This window comes from Aplidium turbinatum, chromosome 2 (genome assembly GCF_918807975.1).
Source record: "Aplidium turbinatum chromosome 2, kaAplTurb1.1, whole genome shotgun sequence".
Lineage (NCBI taxonomy): Eukaryota > Metazoa > Chordata > Ascidiacea > Aplousobranchia > Polyclinidae > Aplidium > Aplidium turbinatum.
The window spans coordinates 9,602,130-9,624,833 of record NC_137473.1 but is presented as its reverse complement, the minus strand read 5'-3'; the positions used below and the strand labels follow the sequence as shown (position 1 = coordinate 9,624,833).

The following is a 22,704-nucleotide window of genomic DNA, read 5'->3' as shown; positions in this document are numbered from 1 at the left end:
AGAAAGAAAAATTGATTGAATTGTCATATTTTATTTTTCTTTTGCACATGCACCAATAATGGCTTTAGTTAATTCACTGTATATATATTGATTGAACCTAAAAAGGTAGTTGTATGTTAGCCATTGTATAGTTAGTGATGTTAGTCATTTTACATGGGATCAGTTGTTTTTATTGGCAATTTCTGTAGCCTATAATGTATTCAAACTAAATGTACAATGTATAAAAACTATCTTTTTATTTTTTTAGTATATAAGTCTTATTTAATCAAATTCATCTCATTTTCTTAATTCATCTTAATGGCAACTTATCATGATTTTCATTCTGATACTTTTGAAGGAAGAATTGATATTGCAAGAGGTTAGCTTGCTATTGATTTATTTGGTTGAATTACAGGAATATTCAGCTTAATTTGATAGAAACTCTTCCGAAATTAACTCTGGTAGCTTTAAAAACTTGTAAAATGTTTGTTATCTTACTTAGGCCCATGGGCCCAGTCATTGGTTAAGTTTGCAATTGTTGTTGATATGAATGTAATGTCACTTAAACTTTGTTCACCTCATGTAATGACTAACCACCAGTTTTTAAACAAAGTCTCAGCTTTTTACACAGTTGACATCTAACTCTACAGACTTTCATTTAAATATCCCATGTTTGAGAGTCTTGCTTAATGATACTTATTGATACTTAAAACATTGACTCCTGAATTTAGCCTTTTCTAATATGAGCTAGTGAAAGTATTGAACTGTTTAAGTGGTATCGTTACTTGTCATTAATAGTTGTTGTATATATATTTGATAATGGTTTGTTAGTATCAAAGCAGGGTAGTATGGCTGGCCTAACAATTTCTTTTAATGTCATTTTGCATTTCAAAACTATAACTATATATAAACTATAAACAAGGTTTATGAACAAAAATGCTTGATTTTGCCAACTTTATTCTCTCTTTGTATTAAAGAGCATTTTTTTGATAGTGGCCCTACTTTGCAAGTTGTAAATTCGATTTAACCTATTTTGTACTACTACAAACATTACAACATGTGTTGGCTAAGATGAGTGGGTTTCTTAAACTTTCAAAATTAATTCTTCAGATTTTCTGCAATATATAGCATATCTACCCTTGTACAGAATAAAACTTAGTTTTTTTTTATGTCTTTTCAGATGCAAGAGATGAAGTTCAAAAGAAAACCTTTACCAAGTGGGTCAACAAATATTTAGCAAAGGTAAGTAATGCAAACAAGTGAAGACCTTTGATCCTTTCAATAAGTAATGATGTGCAGTTTCAGAAATTGTGACAGAGTATGGCATGTTTTGCTTTCAAATGTGCTTGCTTGTTAAATTTTGGCAGCATTCCAACGACATTATTTGTTTCTTTACTCCTGTAGGCCTTTTTTACATCACTATTGTGAAAGATAAAACTTTATAATGGGATAACTTGTATGCTGATTGTACATTACATATCACAGTGTTAGAAATTTAAATTTGTTGAAATGTCTTACTAAAAGATAGTGCTTACACAGTGGGTGTAAAAGTCAATATTGATCCAACTAGTTTCATATTATGTCCATAAACAAATATGTATTATCTTAGTTACCATGAGCTGCATTTTATGAAATACCTTATTTCATAGACTAGCTCAATACAATTTTGAGTTTTTTCTTAATTTTAATCAAAATTTTAACACTTTACCGCAACAACTGCTTTTTTTTGGCTTTTCTTTAAATCAGAGATCACCACAGGAAATCTTCCTTTTCCAATAACATTTTTTCTTTCTATTACGACTTCAACTATTTTCGTGTCATTCCTATTTCATTGATTGCACTCCCTCCACATGTCTCTTTTGTAATGTAAATCTAGACAGCACTCAGCTTATCTCATTGTGTTTTAAGGTGAATCGGAATATTAAAAACCTCTATGAGGACCTCCGAGATGGCCACAACCTCATTGCTTTGCTTGAAACCCTCTCTCAAACCACTTTGGTGAGTGATTTATTACTTAAGTGGTTTATTTCTTGAATGTTGTGGAGCTTGATCTAACCCAGGGCTAAGCATTCATAATATTAATTGTTAATTTTATTTATAACATAAACACTTATATATAATAATAATATCCACTTCGGTAGCTCAATTGGTTAGTGCGTGACTTCGTGAACAAAGAAGCTTCAAGATCAAGCGGCGCTGGTTCGACTCTTGGGGTGTGCGCTTGAGCAACGCACGTTAAGGACTGCTCTCCATTCAGCGGTATCTGATGGATGAAATAATTCCCTAGCAACAACCCTTCAACAATTGGAAAACTTTACTCTGTCAATCTCGGTAACCGGCCCCGAGTCAAAAGCCTCTACAAGAATGCGAAACTGCCAGGATTAAGCTCTCTAAGAAGTTTTTTCAGTTAGAGGATAAAAATTCAATTAATCAATACATTATAAAATAGAATTTCTAACTTGACTAACTTGACAAAGTTAGAAATGATGTATTGAGAGAGTGGACGGATGTTGAGGACGTTGAGGACTGAGGAGTACTTTGGACATCGTTTGAGGTGGTTTGGACATGCTGAACGAATGGAGGAGAATAACTTGACAAAGCGAGTTTGACATGAGGAAGTGACGTGAAAAATCAAAAAAAGAAGACCGAACAAAGCATGGGAAGACACCGTGAAGGCTGACCTGATAAAAAGGAACTTAAAAATTGAAGATGCTAACAATAGAGAAAAATGAATAAGCCACTGCAGACAATTGGTCGATCCTGATGTTTCCGGATGAAGACCAGGGTTCCTGAAGACTAACTTAAGATGCTTGATTTGATCGAAATAATTTTGTCAAGTGAACTTGGTTGAACCGACTTAACGAGAATAAACTGATTTGTATTTTTATAAGTGTACCTTGTATTGCATAGTTTATGTTTTGGTTGAATGACTGTCACTGAAGTTGTAGTTTATACTATGTGGTTTGTATTATAACTGACCAGTTCCTTTATTCAGATTGGTTTACTCTACTATCAAAAAAAAGCAATTCTGCATGGCCTTGTAAAAACATTTGTTGGTACTGTATTGAACAAATTTTTCTCCAACTTTGACGACAGGAAAGGACCTAGTAATAACGTGTTAAAATATATTTTTGTTTTATTGACATGTCACATTCCTAATTTACAGTATTTAAATCGTAGTTTCTACTTTTCCTTTCGTATTTATTAGAAAATGAACGGTGCAACTATTGCTAGAAAAGATGATTATTCTGATACTAGATTCAGTACTTGGTATTGCTTTGTATAAATACTAAAATTAAAAATTATGATGCATTTGGAATGTCATCAATTTTTTATGCCAGTATGAGATTTGCAGTCTGCGTCATCATGCACACTGGTGATCGTCTATCTGAACTTGATTGTCTGTTCATTCACCAGGAAATTGAATAGGCATAATTTCCGGTATTACTTTACGTACAGCTGCTTCGATGATTCACATTTGTGTTACATCACTCAATTAATGTCTAATTTGATCAATTTGTTGCGGCTGCCGGCTGGTATCAAATTTTGAAACAAATTACTGCGTTTATTGAGCGTACAGTTAATATCAACCGCCTTCAGCAAAATGGCATAGGTAGTTATGTCCTTAAATAACATTATACGGTAATTAATTACCTTGACAATTTTGGTGTTGATTTTAGTGTTATCTTCAATGTGCATATCTTATTGCAAGATGACATGAGAAAACGACATATAGAATTTTACGAACGTTTTAATTGGTATTCGCACGTCTGGGAATATGTTAAAAATTTAACAACTCTAAACGGGTTTCGTTGAAAGTTTTGAGTATTTTTGAATTGATTCGTTTTGCTCACTCCACTTTATTTGTGAACGTCGTAGATGTGCCCGGAGCGGTGTATGACTGTCTTGTCATTCAACGATTTTAATATCATTGGAAATATCACAGCTATAACATACACCGCAACATTACTAATAAGTCGCATATGTAGGCGGGAGGTTGATACAATTCGTTTTGTAGAATCTAATGTCTGCGTGTCAAATGATAAGTTTATACGCTGTCTAACTTATGTTTCGTTATGTATGGATTTTTGACATTTTGTGTGTCAGTTTTTGATGGGCGTGGGTTTGCGTTAAGTTCATATAATCAAAGTTATTCATAAATAACATACGGTTCAGAAATTAATAAATAGCTTGCTCAGAATACTTCAAATCTTTGAGAACAACTTCTCGTTTTGCGATCTATATCGGTGATTTACAACTTGTTGATATTGAAGCCAAATTGCAAACTTAAATTAACTAAGGCAATACAAACAAAATGATACTCACACAAATTACCTGACACCTGTCAGAAGATATTTCATTTTCTTAGGTAGGCTAACTAAAAGCATTGCGAAAAAAAATCATTTAAAAATACCAATTACACAACACAGGTCGGCTACATCATACTGAAGACAATTGACGTTTATGAAGTGTCTCATTTGTGATACAAACTGTGCTTCTATATGTATCAAAGACACAATACTAACAGGGTTGAGCGTGCTTCTACAATTTTCGGGCGGCAATTTTGAAATGTATTTGAATTACCATCGCCTTTTGCGCAAATAGTAAAAAATTCACAAAGCAATACCAAACTTAGGATCTAAAGTAAAATTCAGTCAAAGTCCATTGCTGGTGATTTCCAAAGCATCGATGAGAGTTGCACCAGCTAGCCTGCTAAAAGTTTGGTAGATGTTTCAAAATTACAGAATTATTCAAATTCGTTAAGTCAACTAACTTGATTCTTTGTTGTTTCAATGCGTTTGACAAATTGAACGAGAGGTGCTTTGTGGTTGCTGGTAGTATTGTTGATTCAACGTCTGTATCAATGTAAAAAATAATAAATTTTTTCGTCTTATTGGGTATTTTGCTGAGGGGACTTTTTTCGACCCATACGGCTCACGTGTTCAGACTCAGTCCAGATAGTGACAGTGAAAACTTATGTTGTGGGGACTGTCGTTTTTGTATATGTGCAATGTCTAATCTTATCAATGGTTGTAAAAAGCGTCAACTTTACTTGTATATATTTTTTCCACAGCCTCGGGAAAAAGGCCAAATGCGATTTCATCGGCTTCAAAATGTTCAAATTGCTCTTGATTTTCTGCGGCAACGCAAGGTATGGTTTGAAGCATAGCGATCGTTTGGGCTTTCTGTAGGCGGATGCGGTTCCAAAAGTATCAAAAATGAATTGCAATCAAAGTACAATGCAGAATATTCATCCGCCAGACTGACCAAAACATTTTACATATATATATAAGGGAGTTTAGACTGTTATTGCAGCACCAATAACACGTAGTAGTTTCACGGTACCTTTAATAACGTATTCTTATAAGAATACTGTATTTAGCAAGTTTTGCGAAAAGTATTGCGACAAAACTACATCAATTTGATGTGGATAAAAGGAGAGAACTCTGAACCCGTCTTTAGCTGAGTGTTATTTATTCAACTCAACAACCTTATTTTTTAAATTCTATTGTTTGTTTTTCCTTTTGTTACTGGATTGTAATTTTTTATCCTCAGCTTCGCTTCGTGAACATTCGAAATGACGACATTACTGACGGCAACCCCAAGTTAACGCTGGGCCTCATATGGACCATAATCTTACACTTTCAAGTAAGCTTCAGTAGCTGCCTCAACTGATATCTGTAGCGTACTTAAAAGACATTACACAAAAATGTAGCAGTGATCGATCAGTGGTTAAAGTCTGCGAAGTTTTCTCTTCATAAGTAGGACTGGTTCAGCGATTTCATCAACTAATGGGATCGATTACCCGTTTCTTGGTCATGAGATGTGAGTTCGATACCCGATTTGTTCATTCTCTTTTTTAAAATCACACATATCATCAGATTAGCGTGGCTCCGGCAGAAAAATAAATCATCTAGTGGACAGTGGTGCTCTTAAAATGAAGATGCCAGCTATAGAGATGGAAGAGTCGCTGCAGACAACTGGTCGACCCTGATGTTTCGGGATGAAGATCAGGCTTCTTTGAAGCAAAATGGATAATGATGGTGCACTTAAATTGATTCTTTTTTAAATCTTTTTGTTTTTGACAATAGATAGAAGAAATTTCGTTGGAAGGAAGCGACGATATCTCAGCCAAACAAGCCTTGTTGATATGGGCCCAACGCAACATGGACGGCTACGATGGAATCGAGGTCCGGAATTTTAGCTCATCCTGGCAAAATGGAAAAGCATTCAATGCGATCTTGCACAGAAATGGGTTAGTGTTGCATCGCTTTGAATTATTTTGTTCATCATTTCTAACGACATAAATAAGGCATTTTGTTAAATTTTTTATTGGCGTTTTTTGTTTCTTTCCAGTAATTTTATTTTCAAACGCAAAGTTGGATACCACAAGAGTTATAGAAGCTACCCTCTTTGATTCATTATGACTAATTGATATTTGATAACATCTTCCCACACGTCAAATATATAACATAACCAATAAAATTAATCATCACTTCTCAATATCCTTGAATGTTTCATAAAAAACGAAGCAAGTTTGCATTGCTTTTGTAGTTGCTCTCGTTGGATAAACTTAAAAATAATATGGAATATTTACCAGTTTGTGCGAGTAGTTTTCAAGCATTCTTATCTACCACTTCAATCTAAGACTTTTATTTCACTGAAATGTCAAGAGGTATATAGTCTAAACTTCTCCTTTGTTTGGCTTATAAGTGTTATTCATTTTTTTCTTTGAAGTCATCGGTTAAGGTTTTGTGCCTTGCGACGATGGGTCACACTACAATAGTTACGGTAATCCACGTACGGCGCGTTGAGTTGTTCGTTTGCTTGATGCTGTCGGTTTCATTTTTGATACTTTAAGTTGCATTTTTATTGTGTTAATATATTTTTTGTATTTTTTTTACTTTGTTTTGCAGCCTAACGAACAAGCTTGTAGAAATGTTTAGCATGAAATACCACTTTAGTTGAGCAAACCAGTTTTCATTCAAAATTCAACCTCTATTCATTTTCCGAGTTTGTCATAAAATGTTTTATAGAATATCTTTCTTGAATTAATCAATCATCCAACTGGATGCGCATTGTTTTCTAACAATCCAAGAAATTACAGAGGGTACCACACTGAATTGTTTCGCCACGCAAATGTGACTTCATCGTAGATCCAACTTCGATAAGAGTAATGTACCGATAAAGCAACACTTGTGTGGCGAAAGCTTTTCAAAGAATTTGATTTTACCAATTTTGTGTGGCACTCTATTTCTTCTATTCCTTCTGTTTGACAAATAATGGTTTGGTAATGGTATGACTGGCCAGCAAAAGTCACTGTTGTCACATCTTTTTTCACAACGCTGTTATATCTTGCAACGGTATGAAAACGGCAACTTTTTCTGTCTTTCTAGTAAAGGTAATACTGTACATCTACAATGGTTTCAACAGAAATGCTTCTGCTGTCAATTCTTTGTTACTTTTTCTTATACCACAGCATTGACTCATAAAAATAGGTTTCTGTATTGCTGTTGGTTTAGTAGTGGTCAGTTACGCTACTAATTGATCAATCATCATCCACTGCAGTGGAGAGATGCGAACAAAATCAGATAAAGGAAACCAATTTTAATGCAACTTAAAATATTCATCAATTTCTCAAAGTACTGTGCGTATTAAGAGCGCTTGACCAACGCTCGAACGACGTTGTTTCGAACACGCGGCTATACCACGGCAAAACGCTTAATGATACACTTGAAAGTCAACATCAAGGTTTGCTTTCTAGCCTTTTCGTCCTCTTTACCCTTAATTTTCAACTACCAGGCATAAACCTGGTTTCAACAAACAATGAACTGGACATCTGGTGATTATTTACTCATTGCATTGTTCTGCTTATCTTATTAGAGTGAAATATCTTGCTGAGGCTGCTTGTAACTAAAGCTTCCATTTTCTGATCCTATTACGTCTTTTTGTGACCTTTTTCGGGGATATCCCTCTGTATATTTCCTCTGCCATTGTGTAATACTTGTACCCTTGAGACCGTCTGATAGCTTTGACTGTCATTCACAATTTACTATTGCTGTTCTGGATAGTAATCTATTGCTAGAGATGTAGTAATTCCCATACCTATACTTTGTAATCGTTCACAGCTCAGCGAACACAATTAAACTAAACCGGTGTAGCAGTCCAAGAGTTACTGCATGCCAAAAGTTACAAGAGTTGCCAAATATTTCATTTAAATTTTATTTAATTTTGTTTCAAAAAAATAATTAAATTTTTAACCTCTCAAAAGGTCAGATTAATAATTATAAGTATTTTGTAATGTTAACTGAAAAGCTTGCATTAGTTTGAGAGCAATGAATTCATTACACTTAGTTAAAACAATTTTCGCTTTTCTATCGATTGTAAAACGCCTGGCACCGCTGGTAACTTTTGGACTGACAGTAACTTCCAGACTGCAACGCTGCAGAAGCAGTCCAAAAGTTACTGCTTTTGTAAGTGGGTGTGCTTTTTCGAAATTCTTTTGGGAAAACTTGTAAATGGACTGAAATTTCACTTGATCAGTAGATTAAACCCTCTGCAAGTGTGCGAAAGATGAATCCCAAGGATAAATATTCTCACCACGAAACCATAATTCTAGACTTTTAAGTTTCGTGCCACGTGTTTTCGATGGGAGTCCAACGGAAATTCATTGGAATCTCAAAGTGTTCAACACTTTCGTAAAATGTCAACAAGACATTTATCGACTAGAGCTGGGGAACACCTCAATTTGAATTCTGTACAGAAAAGCGCAATTAAAGATCACATTTTCTCATGTAGGCTACAGAATGTCAAAACAACGTTTCTATCAAGCAATTTGAGATCATGTCCAGAGGCAGGTCTGAGTATCAAACTAAGATCTTGGAAGCCTTGTAGGCTACATAAAACGTCACAATCCACTTTTGAACAGACAATTGTCTGCTTGCGGCTCGTCTTTCTTGCTCTCTGTATTTTTAATTTATTTTTTTCGCACCTTGCCTTTCTACCATATCATGTGATCTGTTTAACACCTTTTGATGCAGTTACCTTTGATTCTCGTGGAGCCTATCGTTGAGTTTGAGCTAGTCAGAAGTACTGTGCAGTTTTTGTATTTTCCTGTTTATAGATTTAGTTAACCGTTGTATTTTATTCAGATGTAGTTAAGTTGTATGTATATTATTCCTGAAGAGGACATCTTGTGATGTCGAAAACGTTCGATATTTAATTGTTGCGTAGTTTTGTGGCTTTTGTAAATATAATAATCTTTAATATGTTAAACTTTGCTCGGCTTCGTATGCCTATGGTTCAACAAGACAAACTCTCTACCGAAACTGTAACTTTCGTAAAAGCTAAAGCCTTCCCCGCGTGTGAGACTGTGATAGCCTACTCACTGAAGGTTGATGGCGTTTTGACTACTGGTTGGCCTACATGTAGCCTAAGTTACTTTATATTTCTTCAAAACGGTAGTTATGAAAAACCAGACCAAAAATAGGCTCAGTGCTTCATTCACTAGAAAACTTTGGTTTTAACTTTCATGAAATAGGCCTAGGATAAAATATAGTCAAAGACTATGTTCGTCAACTACAACTCAAGACCAGCGGCTAACAATTCAGCCTTTAAATGCAAACTTTGCACGATATATTAAGGCCTGTTGCTGTAGCCTATAGCTTATTAAATGCCACCGATTCACGTATAGCCCGATTTAAACTTTGAAAGGTTTGGAGCGATGATCAATTAAATTATTTGTTTCAACAGAGCCATATAGCCTACAATGAGTCAATAAAACACTCATAATACTACATTGTGAATCGTAGGTTGCATTATAGCACAATCAGGATGACAGCAAAAGACTATAGGCTAAGTGGTCATCTAGTCAATCACCTCCCCATGCAAATTTATTTGCCAACGCACGTAAGGCACGGACACAACTTCAAATGGTATAATACAAACAAATCAGGTTAAAATGATAGCCTACGTAAATTGTTAGGTTACAAATTCAAATTTCATTCCAAAACAGCAACAATTTCTGGTACAAAACTCATCTTTTAACTTTGATCTTATTTTCGCTTCATTCCCAATTACGTTTCTGCTGTAAATCAGGTTGTTAAGATGCAATGGTGGAAGTCTTCAAGTTCAACATGTTTCCAATGTTGAAATCATTTATACAAATCTGCTGCAAGCGTCAAATCTGAAAACCCTGTTTTAGTAACTTCTGGACTGGCAGTAACTTTCAGACCGCGTATACGCGGTCCAGAAGTTACGGTAACTTTCAGACCGCAGTAACTCCTGGACCGTTACACCGGCACAGTAAGGTTGTTTAGTGTTTTTTAAGTGTTCGTCTCTGAATCTTGAGGCATGAGTTCGATACCCTGTCAGGTTACATTAAAAACTTTCTAAAAATGGTGTTAAATCTATTAATAATTAAATTTTCATGTCCTAATGCTCAATTTCGGAAACGATCAAATTATATCAATCTCATCATATTTTAATTGCTACAATTGTGCGTTAAATTGAAATAACCATGCACCAGGTCATTTGTGCAACAAACTTGGCTCCCACAAATCAAGTGCCAAGAACAACGTACGAAATTTGATTTGTTATAATCTGATTTCAAATTTCCTCTTTCACTCAGATGTGATCTTATTGACATGGACAAGGTGATGGCTGGAGACAACACTGAAAACTTGGACCAAGCTTTCAGTTTGGCGGAAAAAGAATTCGGCGTCACTCGATTACTTGATTCGGAAGGTAGACACCGGTTTCCATTTGTTGATATTTTGACTTTAACTCTGCCATACACAAATGTCAAATTGAAATGTCGTCGATTTTTAAAGTAACTTAACTCTGTCATCATACTCTTTGCTAGCTTACCCTCAAAGGCTTATCTTAATTTTACTTTTTCGAACTTTAAATGCAACAACACTCACCAATGCTGTTTGGGTTTAATCTAACTGAAGATATGATTGTCACTTACTAGAAATATCGCATTTTATGACGTGTCGAAACCAATCTTATGTCTTTTAGACGTTAATGTGAATCACCCTGATGAACGTTCGATCATAACCTACATTTCATTGTTGTACGACATGTTCCCTCAAATACCTCCCCTGCCTGTGAGGATTACTGCAGAGGTAGGTGAACTGGTCTGACTAAATGAGAATAATTTCTTCCCAGCGAATAATCACATCATTAGAAGAGCAATGTCAGCATATGGCGATGTTGAATTTGTGTGAAAGGGATTTTGGGTGCTGAAAAGGAATCTACAATCAAGCTGCGTTTTTTCAGTTAAATAAAAAGCATACAAAATTTGAAATCGCATATGTGATAGGTGTTATAACCGTGCCAAATAGTATGTACTTTTTTATCATTTGGTCTCAAGCACGCTTTAGCTTCAGCGTTTGCATTTTGCTGCTTCTACATTTTTCTAGCTCTCTGCTATGTTATGACAAGTGGAGCATTAGATTTTGTTTTCATTGACCAAACTAGAAACACACCCGCACAGCAAAATCCGTTGCACACTTTCAATCAATGTAAAAATGACGGATTTTGTTGTCTGGGAAACTAAACTGACAATTTTCCTATGACGTCATGAGTTGTCCAATATCATGGAGTTGTATCAAACGACGAATAAGTCTGCTTGCATTCTAAAGTGGTAACAAGGTGTTGATGAATGAAGACAACGTAATTCTTTGCCATTCCGTGTTGTTGATCAAACAGCTATTCCAGCAACTTATTTGTACAAAACTATTTTAAACATGCAATTTTCTTACTCCATTTTATCTTGCGTATATTGATCATTTATTTATCATTGTGTCAACGTTCCCATATGTTTAACCAACGTCAGAAATAAACTGTGATAATTGGATTAAAGCGAACGTCCCAGACAGCAAAATCCGTCATTTTTACATTGATTCAATGTCTAAATACGTTGAATCAATGTAAAAATGACGGATTTTACTACCTGGGGAAGTCCGGCAGTTTGTTGTTACAGCTGGTCTATGTGCCATGTACGCTTCCTAGTTGATAAATCCGTCCTTTTACATTGATTTAACGTTTGTACCAACCACGCTGGCCTGATCAAATGGAAAACCCAACCACCAAATAATAATTATGATCATTATAATCATTACGCAATGAAACAATCATAATCATTGTTTGATGAACAACGTCGGAAACTTATTATGGTGACTTTGAAAAGGGAAACTTGTGCGAGCTGCGCATTTCTACAGAATGAAATTCTGCACTATGTGAACAGCTTATCGATTTTTGAGTGTTTGTCAACTACAACAAACACTTTCTTCTTTGCGGCTTGTAGGTGTAGCTGGACTGTTATGGTATTTGTCTGTTTGCCGAAACACTTACGTTTTTGCCTCGTGCAATTGCATCGGCTTGCATCAGGTTGAAAATTATTTCATTACCTGTAACAGTCACAAAGACACATATCGCGTACTTCACTGAATAGGTCTTTCTTAATTTTTTTCACAATATTTTTTAAAAGCGTTTGATGTCTTGATAAATATGCGAGACAAGACCTGTTAGAGCAAAAATAAAACCAATTTTAACAACGGTTTAAGAAAAATGTTCATACTGGACTGTTAGTTATATCGTTTACAGATAATTCGTGTAACGAGTCAGGATATGCATATTGCTATAATCACTGAATTAAAGGGTTTCCACTTTTTATTGCAGGAGTGGAGCATCATATGGGAAGAATATATTCTCCTTAAAGTGGAAATCATTAAATGGATTGAAGAGCGGATTGTGATCATGAGGAGGGGAAAGGACATCGACTTGGCAGGATCCTTGAAAGATGTGGAAGTCCTCCAACAAGATTTGGAGGATTTCAAAGCAAAAGATCTAAAGCAAAAAGAGGTCTAGTGTGAAAAGCTTTTTAATTCTATTTGAATGAGTTGAAGTTGCTATAGCGAATTCGATTCTTACTTCTATGTTGAGAGGTTGGATTGTTGTGTAATGTGCAAATGAAAGTTAAGTTATGAACATAAATCAGAAAAAATGTTTGTTATACAGTTTGACTAAACCTCGTTAATTTTATTATTCAACGTTGCATTATTTACAAATAACAGACGTGACATCAAGATTTATGCCAGTTAAGCAATGCGTTGATTTTTGCCTTGCGTCGTTTGCAACACTAGGTTGGAGAACTTTGACCAGCACTGCACATAAGTGCACAGTTGCACATACTTCCTGAACAAACATATCAGTGGCCACTGCAATATTTGCGGTATTTATCATTTTGTAGAGCCAACTGACTTGCAGCATCATTGGCAACATCTACGAAACTCTACTTTGTAGCTTTTACCTTGAGCTCTACCCAGCTTTGAGACTGCTGACATTGCTCGGTGTAATTAGCAAAACCAGTGGTTTCTATTCTGTATGAAGTCGCGACTCATTCATCCTACACTTAGACTTTCAATGGCGCACTTTAAAATGTTGTCAGCAATTTCATGCGATGATGTGGCTAACTTGTTACACAATGGTATATCAAGAAGAGGCGGTGTTTCAGTTTAGAGAGGAATGTTCATAAAATTTGTCTTGGTTTAAAGGCAGATATGAGCTCGCAAGACTTTCACGCACATGAGCGTCGCTACCCAACCCCATTTAGGGTCCTCGGGCTTAGAAAAATAAATTGTAGGGCGGCAGTCGGTGACACGCTAGTCTAGTCTGCGATTGTTGTTTCCCACTGCGGTTTAGATCTGTTCTTTTTAGATTAGTGTCGTTGAATTTTTGCGCATATTTCTTGCTGATGTTTCAGGATTCACTGTTGAACCATCACTTGCATTAATTTACGTTCTTATACAGTAAATGATTTTGGTGCAGGCGGACATACAAACCCTAACTTCAAAGTACCGAAATATTGAAGAAATAAGTTTAGAGTCACGTGGCAAATATCAACCAATTAGTGGCAACGAGCCTCTTGAAGTCACAAACAAATGGATTTTGCTATTGGAAGCCATTGAAGTGCGCACAGAAGAACTGCGCATCAAACTTGAACGGTTAGTTTATTTCCTTTATTGTAGTTGTATGTGAGGAAGATTCGTAATCTAAACTGTTTTTTGTTACCGGTAACTCTAAGCACGCTATGCAGCCATCTGTTAACATTTGGCTTTTTTATTTCATAACAAAAAAGCCAAGTAGGTAAAGTAACATCTCAGGAGATTTCATAACTGCTGCATACCACAGAATATCTGCTGATTCTTGGCCTCATAACATGTGTCTATGACATGGTAGCCTACAACAGAGTAATTTATTTACCAAAGCTATGCTACTGTGTGTACATAACTTGAGTAGTTATAAGCGAAATAATCTCTGTGAACACGACCAGTGACAGATCCAGGAGAGCGATTGGGACGATCGTTCCCCCTAACCGCCCCTAACCCTATCCCTAACCCTAAAACACAGAAAAGTAACTTTATTCACGGTGTATTTGCAAGGTCGGATTAATGTGGACCTATAGTCCAGTGCTTCTCAACCTTTATTTGTGGCGACCCAAAAATTAAGGTTAAATTAATAGCGAAGATTTGGCGACCCTATTTCCAAAACTACGTTTCGCACAATGTTTTGTAAGCATGAAACAATGAGTCACACTCATATATACCACGATTAAAAATGACGACTAAATGTCGAATTTAATTAATGTGAGCCTTGACTTTGTATTGTTTCAACAACTTTGTCAAAATGTGGAGCTATCTTGCTCAGTGCCAATCTCATGTCATCTTCAGGCTGAAGACAATTTCTCTCCTTTGTTTTGATGTAAGCGCAGAAAACCCGTTCTGACACAAGTAGGTAGTAACAAATGGCAAGAGAGCTTTTACTGCGTGCGTGCCAACAACAGTTTTTTCATTCTAGACTTGTCCAAAATTGACCAAGGGTTTCTTTTATAAAACAGTTCATCAATACTCTGTTGCGCTGAATGTCAATAAACTCCTCTTGAAACTCAAAAATGCTTTGGTAGTTCTCTGGCCCACTCTAATCCCTCTTCATTCATAAATGAGGCGACCAAAGCAAAGATATATTCGCCTCGTGTTGTTGTTTCCAAAACTTTGCAGAATAAAAATTAATTCTTTCAAATCAGTCTGGCTCTAGTGTGTACTGTTGTGTACACTTCAACGCAAAATGCGTGTGGCAAAATCGTCGGGTGAAACCTGCAGCGTAGTTTGAACAAAGGAAATTACGAAAACTAAAGTAGCCTAATGGAAGAAAGTTTTAACTTTGCTCAAGAGACATGATCTTTTATCAACACATCTAACACACAGCTCCCCAGCCAAATAAAACGGCGACCTAGTTTTGGATCGCGACCCAGGGGTTGAGAAGCACTGCTATAGTCCTACACACTATTGTGTTTTGTTGACATCTGAGGCTACGTTCTGGATCCGCTCCTGAACATGAATAATTATATCATAATTCGTTGGATCGTACACTATCTTTTATGTCGTTGCAGAATAAAATACTTGGACGATTTTATTGGCAAATTAAAAGATGCTATCTTGAAATGCCAAGAAAAATTGAACAGAGCAGAATCAGGCATTAAACAGGTAATAAATTTACTAAAGCCTTTCAAATTCTTTTACATTCTGGCGACAAATAAAAACAGGCCGGGCTGTTGTCGTAAGGTCATTGACCTTGAATACGTCGAGACAATATTAGTTCGGTTAGCAGACTATCCCCGATGTTAAAATAGGTCGTTTTCATATTGATTTAACGTCTGCAGACGTTGAATCAATGTAAGAAAAAGAGCAATTTTGCTTATTATTGAGATAGAAGACTGCCTGAGAAGGTGCTGATTTATTGAACGCTTGATTAACCCACAATGGCTATTTTCACCGCATGGGATAAAAGCAACCATTACTCAACTAAAAACCAAGTTACAAAGGTTTTTCGTACATCAAACGTCGTTAAAATGATGTCAAAATTTTAACGACGTTTGCATTGATGAGAAAGAAGTTCTGTTCAATCGTTTGTCTTCAACTTAATATCTTTCCCATGTTTTTGCCTTTACCTGGTTAATATTAGATTTATCTGCCATGCTTGGGGCTTTAGAGTTTATCCATTTTCCTTGTCATGTTCACTGTGGTCTGTTGGTCGAAGTTTTTACACTTTGTTTTTGTTGGCAAGGACCCCGTCGCTTAAGTGCCAATGCCTTTACTTCATTTAGTTAATTCTTTTGGATTCAAGCACGCTTTTACGCTTGTGTTTTGTCGCTTCTGCCTTTTTCCAGACCCTTTCTATGCTATGGCAAGTGATATAGTTTTTGCTTTTGATCGTTGAAAACAAAACATAAAACTGAAGTTTTCTTTCGCATTCAACGTCTCACCACAGCAAACAGAAAGAATTGCAAGCATTTCAATTAGAGGAGTTCAGTAAAAACTATTTGATGGGTTTTGATTTATAAATAACTTGTTGTCAAATCGGAACCTGAAGCTGAGAAGGCTTTAGAAGTCTTCCCATCAGATGCTGTTGATTTTTCGTCGATTTTCATGTGTATTATGTGTTTTTAGATTGAAAACGGGGACCAAGACAAATCCTTACCTGATGACGTAAGTAAGTTGCTGGAGTGTTGCCAGTCGCAAATACCGATCATTGTCGACGACGTCAAAAAGTTGGAGGAAGAGAAATGTGAACAAGCGGAACCGTTGAATCAAAGGTTCGCATATTTAATCTACCAGCTGAGTCTGATCCAACGCTGCTAAGAAAACTAGGCTAATCAAAATGACTATTTTATATGAATCGAACTCCGTATCTTTCCTTAGACCAGCGGTTCTTAAACTGGGGGGCGCGAAAGGTTCACAAGGGGGGCGCGAGCGATGTCAAACTATGTGACTAAACGCATGTGACTAAGTGGATTTATTGCCAGGATAAAGCAAAAAAGGCCCAATGCCATTGGATCTCACTGCGTGATTCACCGTGAGGCTCTGGCCTCCAGGACTCTACCAGCTGCAATGAAAGATAAGCTTACAGTAATCATACGAGCCGTCAACTTCGTCAAAACCAGTGCCTTCAATACGAGACTGTTTACCAAGCTGTGCAAGGATATGGATTCGAACCATAAGACTCTCCTCTTCCTTACATCTGTTCGTTGGTTATCGAAAGGTAATCAGTTAGCCCGCGTGTATGAAATGAGAGATGAACTGATGCTATTTTTGGAAGCTCATGGGAAGCAAGATCTCTTTCTGCCATTTTCATCAGAGAAGTTTCAGCTGGAGTTGGCATACCTCGTGGACATTTTCGAGGCCCTCAATAACTTAAATCTGCTCTTGCAGGGCAGAAATACTAACCGGATTAATAGCTATGATTCCATTCGAGCATTTGTGGCAAAGCTGGGGTTGTGGCACCGCCGAATACAAATAGGAAATGCAGCTTCATTTACCAACCTAGATACTGCACTTGACAAAAAGCAACTTGAACTGAAGGGTGAGCTTAAGGCTGAAGTGGAGGCTCACCTTCAGCTTTTGAAACAAGAATTCGAACGCTATTTCCCAGACTTGGGTGACACCGACCTTCCAGAATGGAAGATGACAAGAAATCCCTTTCGTGCTAACGAGGACATTCTTCCCGACGGTTTGCAAGAGGAATTTTTGGAAATAAAGTGTAACTCCACTGCAAAAGACGATTATGAAGCAATGCCACTAACTGATTTTTGGGTTAAATATTTGCACATATACAAGGGAGTGGGTAGCGTGGCGATACGCACACTTCTTCCGTTTTCGTCCACTTATCTGTGCGAAAGTGGCTTTTCTACAATTTTGAACTTAAAAACAAAACATCGAAACAAACTTATTGATTGTGAAGCCGATCTGAAGTGTGCATTATCAGCTACAAAGCCTCGAATTAAACTTTTGGTTTTCAAAAAACAATTACATCCCTCACATTGATGAAAGCTAAATATAAATTCCTGTAGTCATTACACTTTAATGTTTGCTAATTTGGTAGTTTGGTGGGGCGCAAGTTTGGATGGCACGTCAAAGGGGAGCGCGGCTCAAAAAGTTTAAGAACCCCTGCCTTAGACAATTGAATTATAATGCTTCAGTACTGGACAGATTTGTATAGGTTTTCTGTGAGGTTACAGAATGAAAATGCTAAGTATAAAATCAAATGAGAAGGTTGCTAGCCTAATCTTCCAACAGCTCTTGTTTCAATACGTTGAAGCCACTGATCTCAACAAGCAACCATTTAAGGTTTGTAGAGGTGATGTTATGTGTTTGTAACTTCTTTTTCATGAGACTGTGGAAAGAATACTTGCTTTAAAAAGATGATTTAAAAGTGGAGTGCCGTATCTTCATTTTTTTTCTGGTCTCTTTTACAAGAGACTGTGGATATATTAGTTGAAGAATAGTTTGCTTGAAGAATAGTTGCTTTAAAAAAATGCTTTTCATTCACTTTATCTTCATTTTTTACCTCCGGTTGCTTATGCTTGGTGGCTGATTCTTTAGATCAGGCGGACAGGAAGGCAAGGAAGTCTAATTTTTATATCTCCCTTCAACCATGTAATTAATGGTCTTGATAAAATAAAACAACATGCTCTCATTGAGTGACGAACCGACACCTTTCTAGACGCTTTCACCACTGGGTGATGTAACTGACATCTGAAATTGCATCTTATAAGGGACATAAAACCAGCCGTAAAAACTTTTGAAGTGGTTTTCTGTAGTATGTTTTTTTTTCAGTGTATCTGCTCTTGTTGATAAGTTGGCGCAGTTGCAGTCGCAGTTCCAGCTTGCTCTTCTCAAGTCGGAAGAGATGAGAATTGAAGCTGAAAAGAAAAATGCGAAGGTGTCTGATACAAAGGAATACGAGTTTCTTCAACGCTGCATTCGCTTGGCGGATAAATACCAGGTGACTACCTGTTGTCATAAAGTTCAAAAGTTGTGCCTTGCTTCATCTTCAAAATATTTGTTAGCAGAAACACTGCGCTGGTGCTTTTAAGCGTCAACTAGTGTTACTATCTTTATCTTTTTACTCGTTAGCTATCGATTTAGTTGTTTTAATAATTATTTGTTCTGGCATCCTTGTTGAATAGTATCACTCATGCACATTCACAGATGTTCTCAATCCATGTTTTTTTCGGGTGTTCATCTATAATTTTCTCCTATTGTTTTTTCTAATATGTCTGACATAGGCGACAACCTCATCACAATCATTCACTGTTATTTATTAAGTTGATACAGTAATCACAATAATACTCATTACATCAGAAGACGTGTGAGCTATACGTTTTCACGCATAAATGTAGTCTTCGTTTTAATTCCGTGTAATTTCTTCAGATTGCTATTGAGAATTTGCCTTGGGGAAATGATGCTGCAGAAGTGAAAAGTTCCATCCAACAACTTGATGCAATCGAAGAGAATATTGACCAACTCACCAAGGACCTTGCCACTTGCCGACTAGATCAAAAGGTAGAAACAATGTTCAGTTACGTTGCTTTGTGCTTTCAAAGTTATCTTGACTATCTCGAGTCTGTTGAGTCAGATTAATCCTACTCCGCTTCAATAGTTTCATGGAATGGTTCCGGGCTCGCCAAAGCACATCAACCTGCATGATTCAAATTCCGACGCCCAGACAGCAAAGCATAAGTTTCTTACATTGATTTAACGTTTGGAGACGTTGAATCAATGTAAAAATAACTAATTTGCTGTCTGGGCACTTATGTTTTCATCTGTTCTTATGAAAATTTGCATCTTAGTTTGACTAAGTGAATTTATGATTATTATTATTGCATATTATCATGATTATTGTTCTAAACGTATGTTTTGGAGGGTACATTGTGAGTTGGAGTTGGTCAGCACTGGTTTTGTCATTTCCCAGACAAAAAATGTCTTTCTTTTTACATTGATTCAACGTCTGCAGACGTTAGATCAATCTAAAAGTGACTTGTAGAACCGCATTACTTTAGGAACGAAGCTTTGATTTGTTTCAGGCAATGCGTTCATGGAAATATCGTCATTTTTTATATATATTTTTAGACCTTGGAAGGTTTCAACGACTCATCTACATATGACAAATTGCTTGCAATCTTTGAATCGAAAATGGCAACACTGGAGGTTTGTGGTCTTTTTAGTGGACTTCATAACTCAACGTTGGTCATGTGTAACAACAGACCAATATCTTTATTCAAAAAAAGACTGATAGTTCAGGCCTGAGCCCCTGAATTTATTTGAAACTCGAAAGTTGAATTTTCAGAGTAAATGAAATTGGCACATTGCGTAAAAAACTACCATAAAAAACCCCAACTACCATGCGTAAAAAAGATGACGACAGTTAAGAATGTTGATTGTAGAAAGTATTAAGCAACGAAGCTACAATAGCTTAACAATAGCTTAAACAGGCTGCTTAAAAAAAAAAAAAAAAATTTGGACTTTTTTCGAAAATGTAAACCTACCGTAAAAACGCAAAAAAAGTTATGTAATTCAAACTTTGAACTAACTCAAAAAAACGTTGAAATAACGTAAGCGTAGATATACGTAAAAGATAATGTGAATTATTATTCAGTAAACAAGATGTTGTTTTTACAGAACGATAGCAAAGTAAAGAAAACCCAGTTTGACGACCTTCTAGCCTTCATGAGCGAATCCGCTCAGCATTTGAAGTGGATGAAAGAGAAAGAAGAACAACTACTTTCCAAAGACGTTTGCTCATCTGAACTATCGACGATGGAAAGCATCTTCACGGTTTGTGATTGTTTATTTACGTACATCAACGTTAATGTGATGTTTTTTCATCGACGAGGAGCTCGTCTAAACTTGACACAATGAATTTTTTTGTGGAATTTGATAAAAATTCCTTTATGGAAAAGATCTTTATGGGAAAATGTTTCCGTTAGTATGGCATCACTGGCTCATGCCAACCAGTAAAATTTGCCGTTTTGAAATCGTTTCAACGTGTAGCGACGCTGGAACGATGTAAAAACGAAACTTTTGCTGATTGTGAGACGATTTGACCAATAAAGCTCAGCCTCAGATACCAAAATCTGTCATTTTTTCATTGATTCAACGTCTGCAGACGCATGACTGCATGACGCAGGTTGTTGTCTGGGGCCAAACAATCACCGCATTTGTGACTCAGTTCCATTTGAATGTACATTGATTTCACGCACCAATCTTCTTATTTTCTTGTGTTAATAACATAGAGCTTCGGTAGAGAGTTTGTCTTGTTGAACCATAGGCATACGAAGCCGAGTAACGTGATCAAGTTTAACATCTTCAAGTTTATGACATATAGAAACACAAAACTACACAACAAATTAAGTATCAATAACATTTTTAACAAATTGTCTCAGAGCCTGACAAGAGACTGTGAAGCACGTAAGCCGCATATTGACGCCATTTTGGAATCTGGCGCTGAGTTACAAAGTCATCCAGCATCTACCATCGTGTCTGCGTACGTGGCATCTATCTCTGAAAAGTGGAAGCTGTTGTCTTCGTTGCTCCAATGTCTCGAGCAACATGTCAAAGATTTAGCGAAACAGAAATCAGTAAGTTGTGTTATCACGCATGAAATTAGGACACAAAGAAGGGCAAGCCAATCTTTCCCAGATAACAAATCAACCGTTTTTTTACATGTATTCAACGTCAGCAAACGTTGGATCTATGTAAAAAATTAAAGATCATATATTTAACCTTTAATTTTTAATCATATCATATATTATTATATTATAAGATCATATATTTACTCTTGAATGCTTTCCAGTTTCAGCTGTCTTATAAAGTTGCTTATGATTTTGCAAAAGTCTGACTTCAATGGGAAAATGTTAATATTTTGGCAGGACTATAATTTGAAAAAACTTTCAATATCTGTCAGGAAAATCACTGATATTTAGTGACACTTACTACTCTGTATTTTCTTTTACTCAGGTGGTGTTTTTTGCTTCTTACCTTTCAAATACTTTAAAAACTATTTAAAAAAAATTACTTTAACTCCCTCTCTATTGTATTTGTTTCATTAAGTCATATTCTGTTTCTTTTTTTCCGCTTCGATGTCTTCACTCTTTATCCGAACGAAATATTTCAGATTGAAGATTTGCGTCGTAAGCTTTTCACAATTTGTGGCACTGCATCACATACCATTGTACTTAATATTCGCACATGGCGTCTGTGCTTGGAACACTTGAACAGCACTCACTTAGCACGAAATCGTATCATTCACTTTTACTACGTTCGCCTTGTTGGTGTTAAAACTCTGTTTTCCAACTGCACATTTATTTAAAGCTTTTTTTAATGTATATAGACGTTAAATCAACGTTGAAAAAGACACATTTTGTTGGTTAATAGCTTATAGTGCGATACATGGAATAATTGAACAGTTCGGTGCTGAACCATTGGTATGTTATGTTGCATATTGGTGCACGTTCTTTTATGAACTCTGTTTGATTCCTGTGCAAGCAAAGCGAATTCAATGGCATTGTGGTGAATAAGTCTGAAAACAAGCTTCGTTTTTTGTCTGTGGCTTGTAGGTATCTATTTGAAACGAACGAGTTATCTTTTTTTTAGTTTGATGAGCTGTGGTCAAAATGCCAAGAAAATATTTCAGCTTGTGCTAAGAAGCTCTCTGCCATTCAAGAGGAAATTCCAGGCAAAGATGACCTTGCCTCGGTAACTGAACAGCTCAAGGTAACTCAATTTAAAGAACTGCTTAAAGTTACCGTGACTTTAGCTTATGTTTACACAAAGAGCTTAAAATTACGTTGAAAGGTTTCCATAAAATAAAGTCAAGCTT

The 22,704-nt window shown here is 36.2% G+C and overlaps 2 protein-coding genes across 2 annotated transcripts in view; both read left to right on the top strand.

Annotated features, from left to right (window-relative positions):
- The first annotated feature begins 245 nt into the window (after window positions 1–245).
- Window positions 246–22,676, top strand: LOC145788308 (plectin-like). The gene is made up of 18 exons (XM_082600089.1): window positions 246–358; window positions 1,160–1,221; window positions 1,888–1,977; window positions 5,054–5,131; window positions 5,536–5,628; window positions 6,072–6,235; window positions 10,610–10,725; window positions 11,002–11,108; window positions 12,667–12,849; window positions 13,816–13,991; window positions 15,437–15,530; window positions 16,494–16,639; window positions 18,660–18,828; window positions 19,257–19,388; window positions 19,956–20,033; window positions 20,505–20,660; window positions 21,269–21,463; window positions 22,479–22,676. The coding sequence occupies exons 1-18, from the start codon at window positions 298–300 to the stop codon at window positions 22,674–22,676; spliced, it is 2,298 nt and encodes a 765-aa protein (XP_082456215.1). The 5' UTR covers window positions 246–297.
- LOC145786650 (uncharacterized) overlaps window positions 21,359–22,704 on the top strand; it is a 49,969-nt gene continuing 48,623 nt past the window's right edge. Inside the window, exons 1-2 of the mRNA XM_082598349.1 lie at window positions 21,359–21,463; window positions 22,479–22,598. The gene's annotated coding sequence lies outside the window, so the exon portion shown is untranslated. The remainder of the gene's footprint in view (window positions 21,464–22,478; window positions 22,599–22,704) is intronic.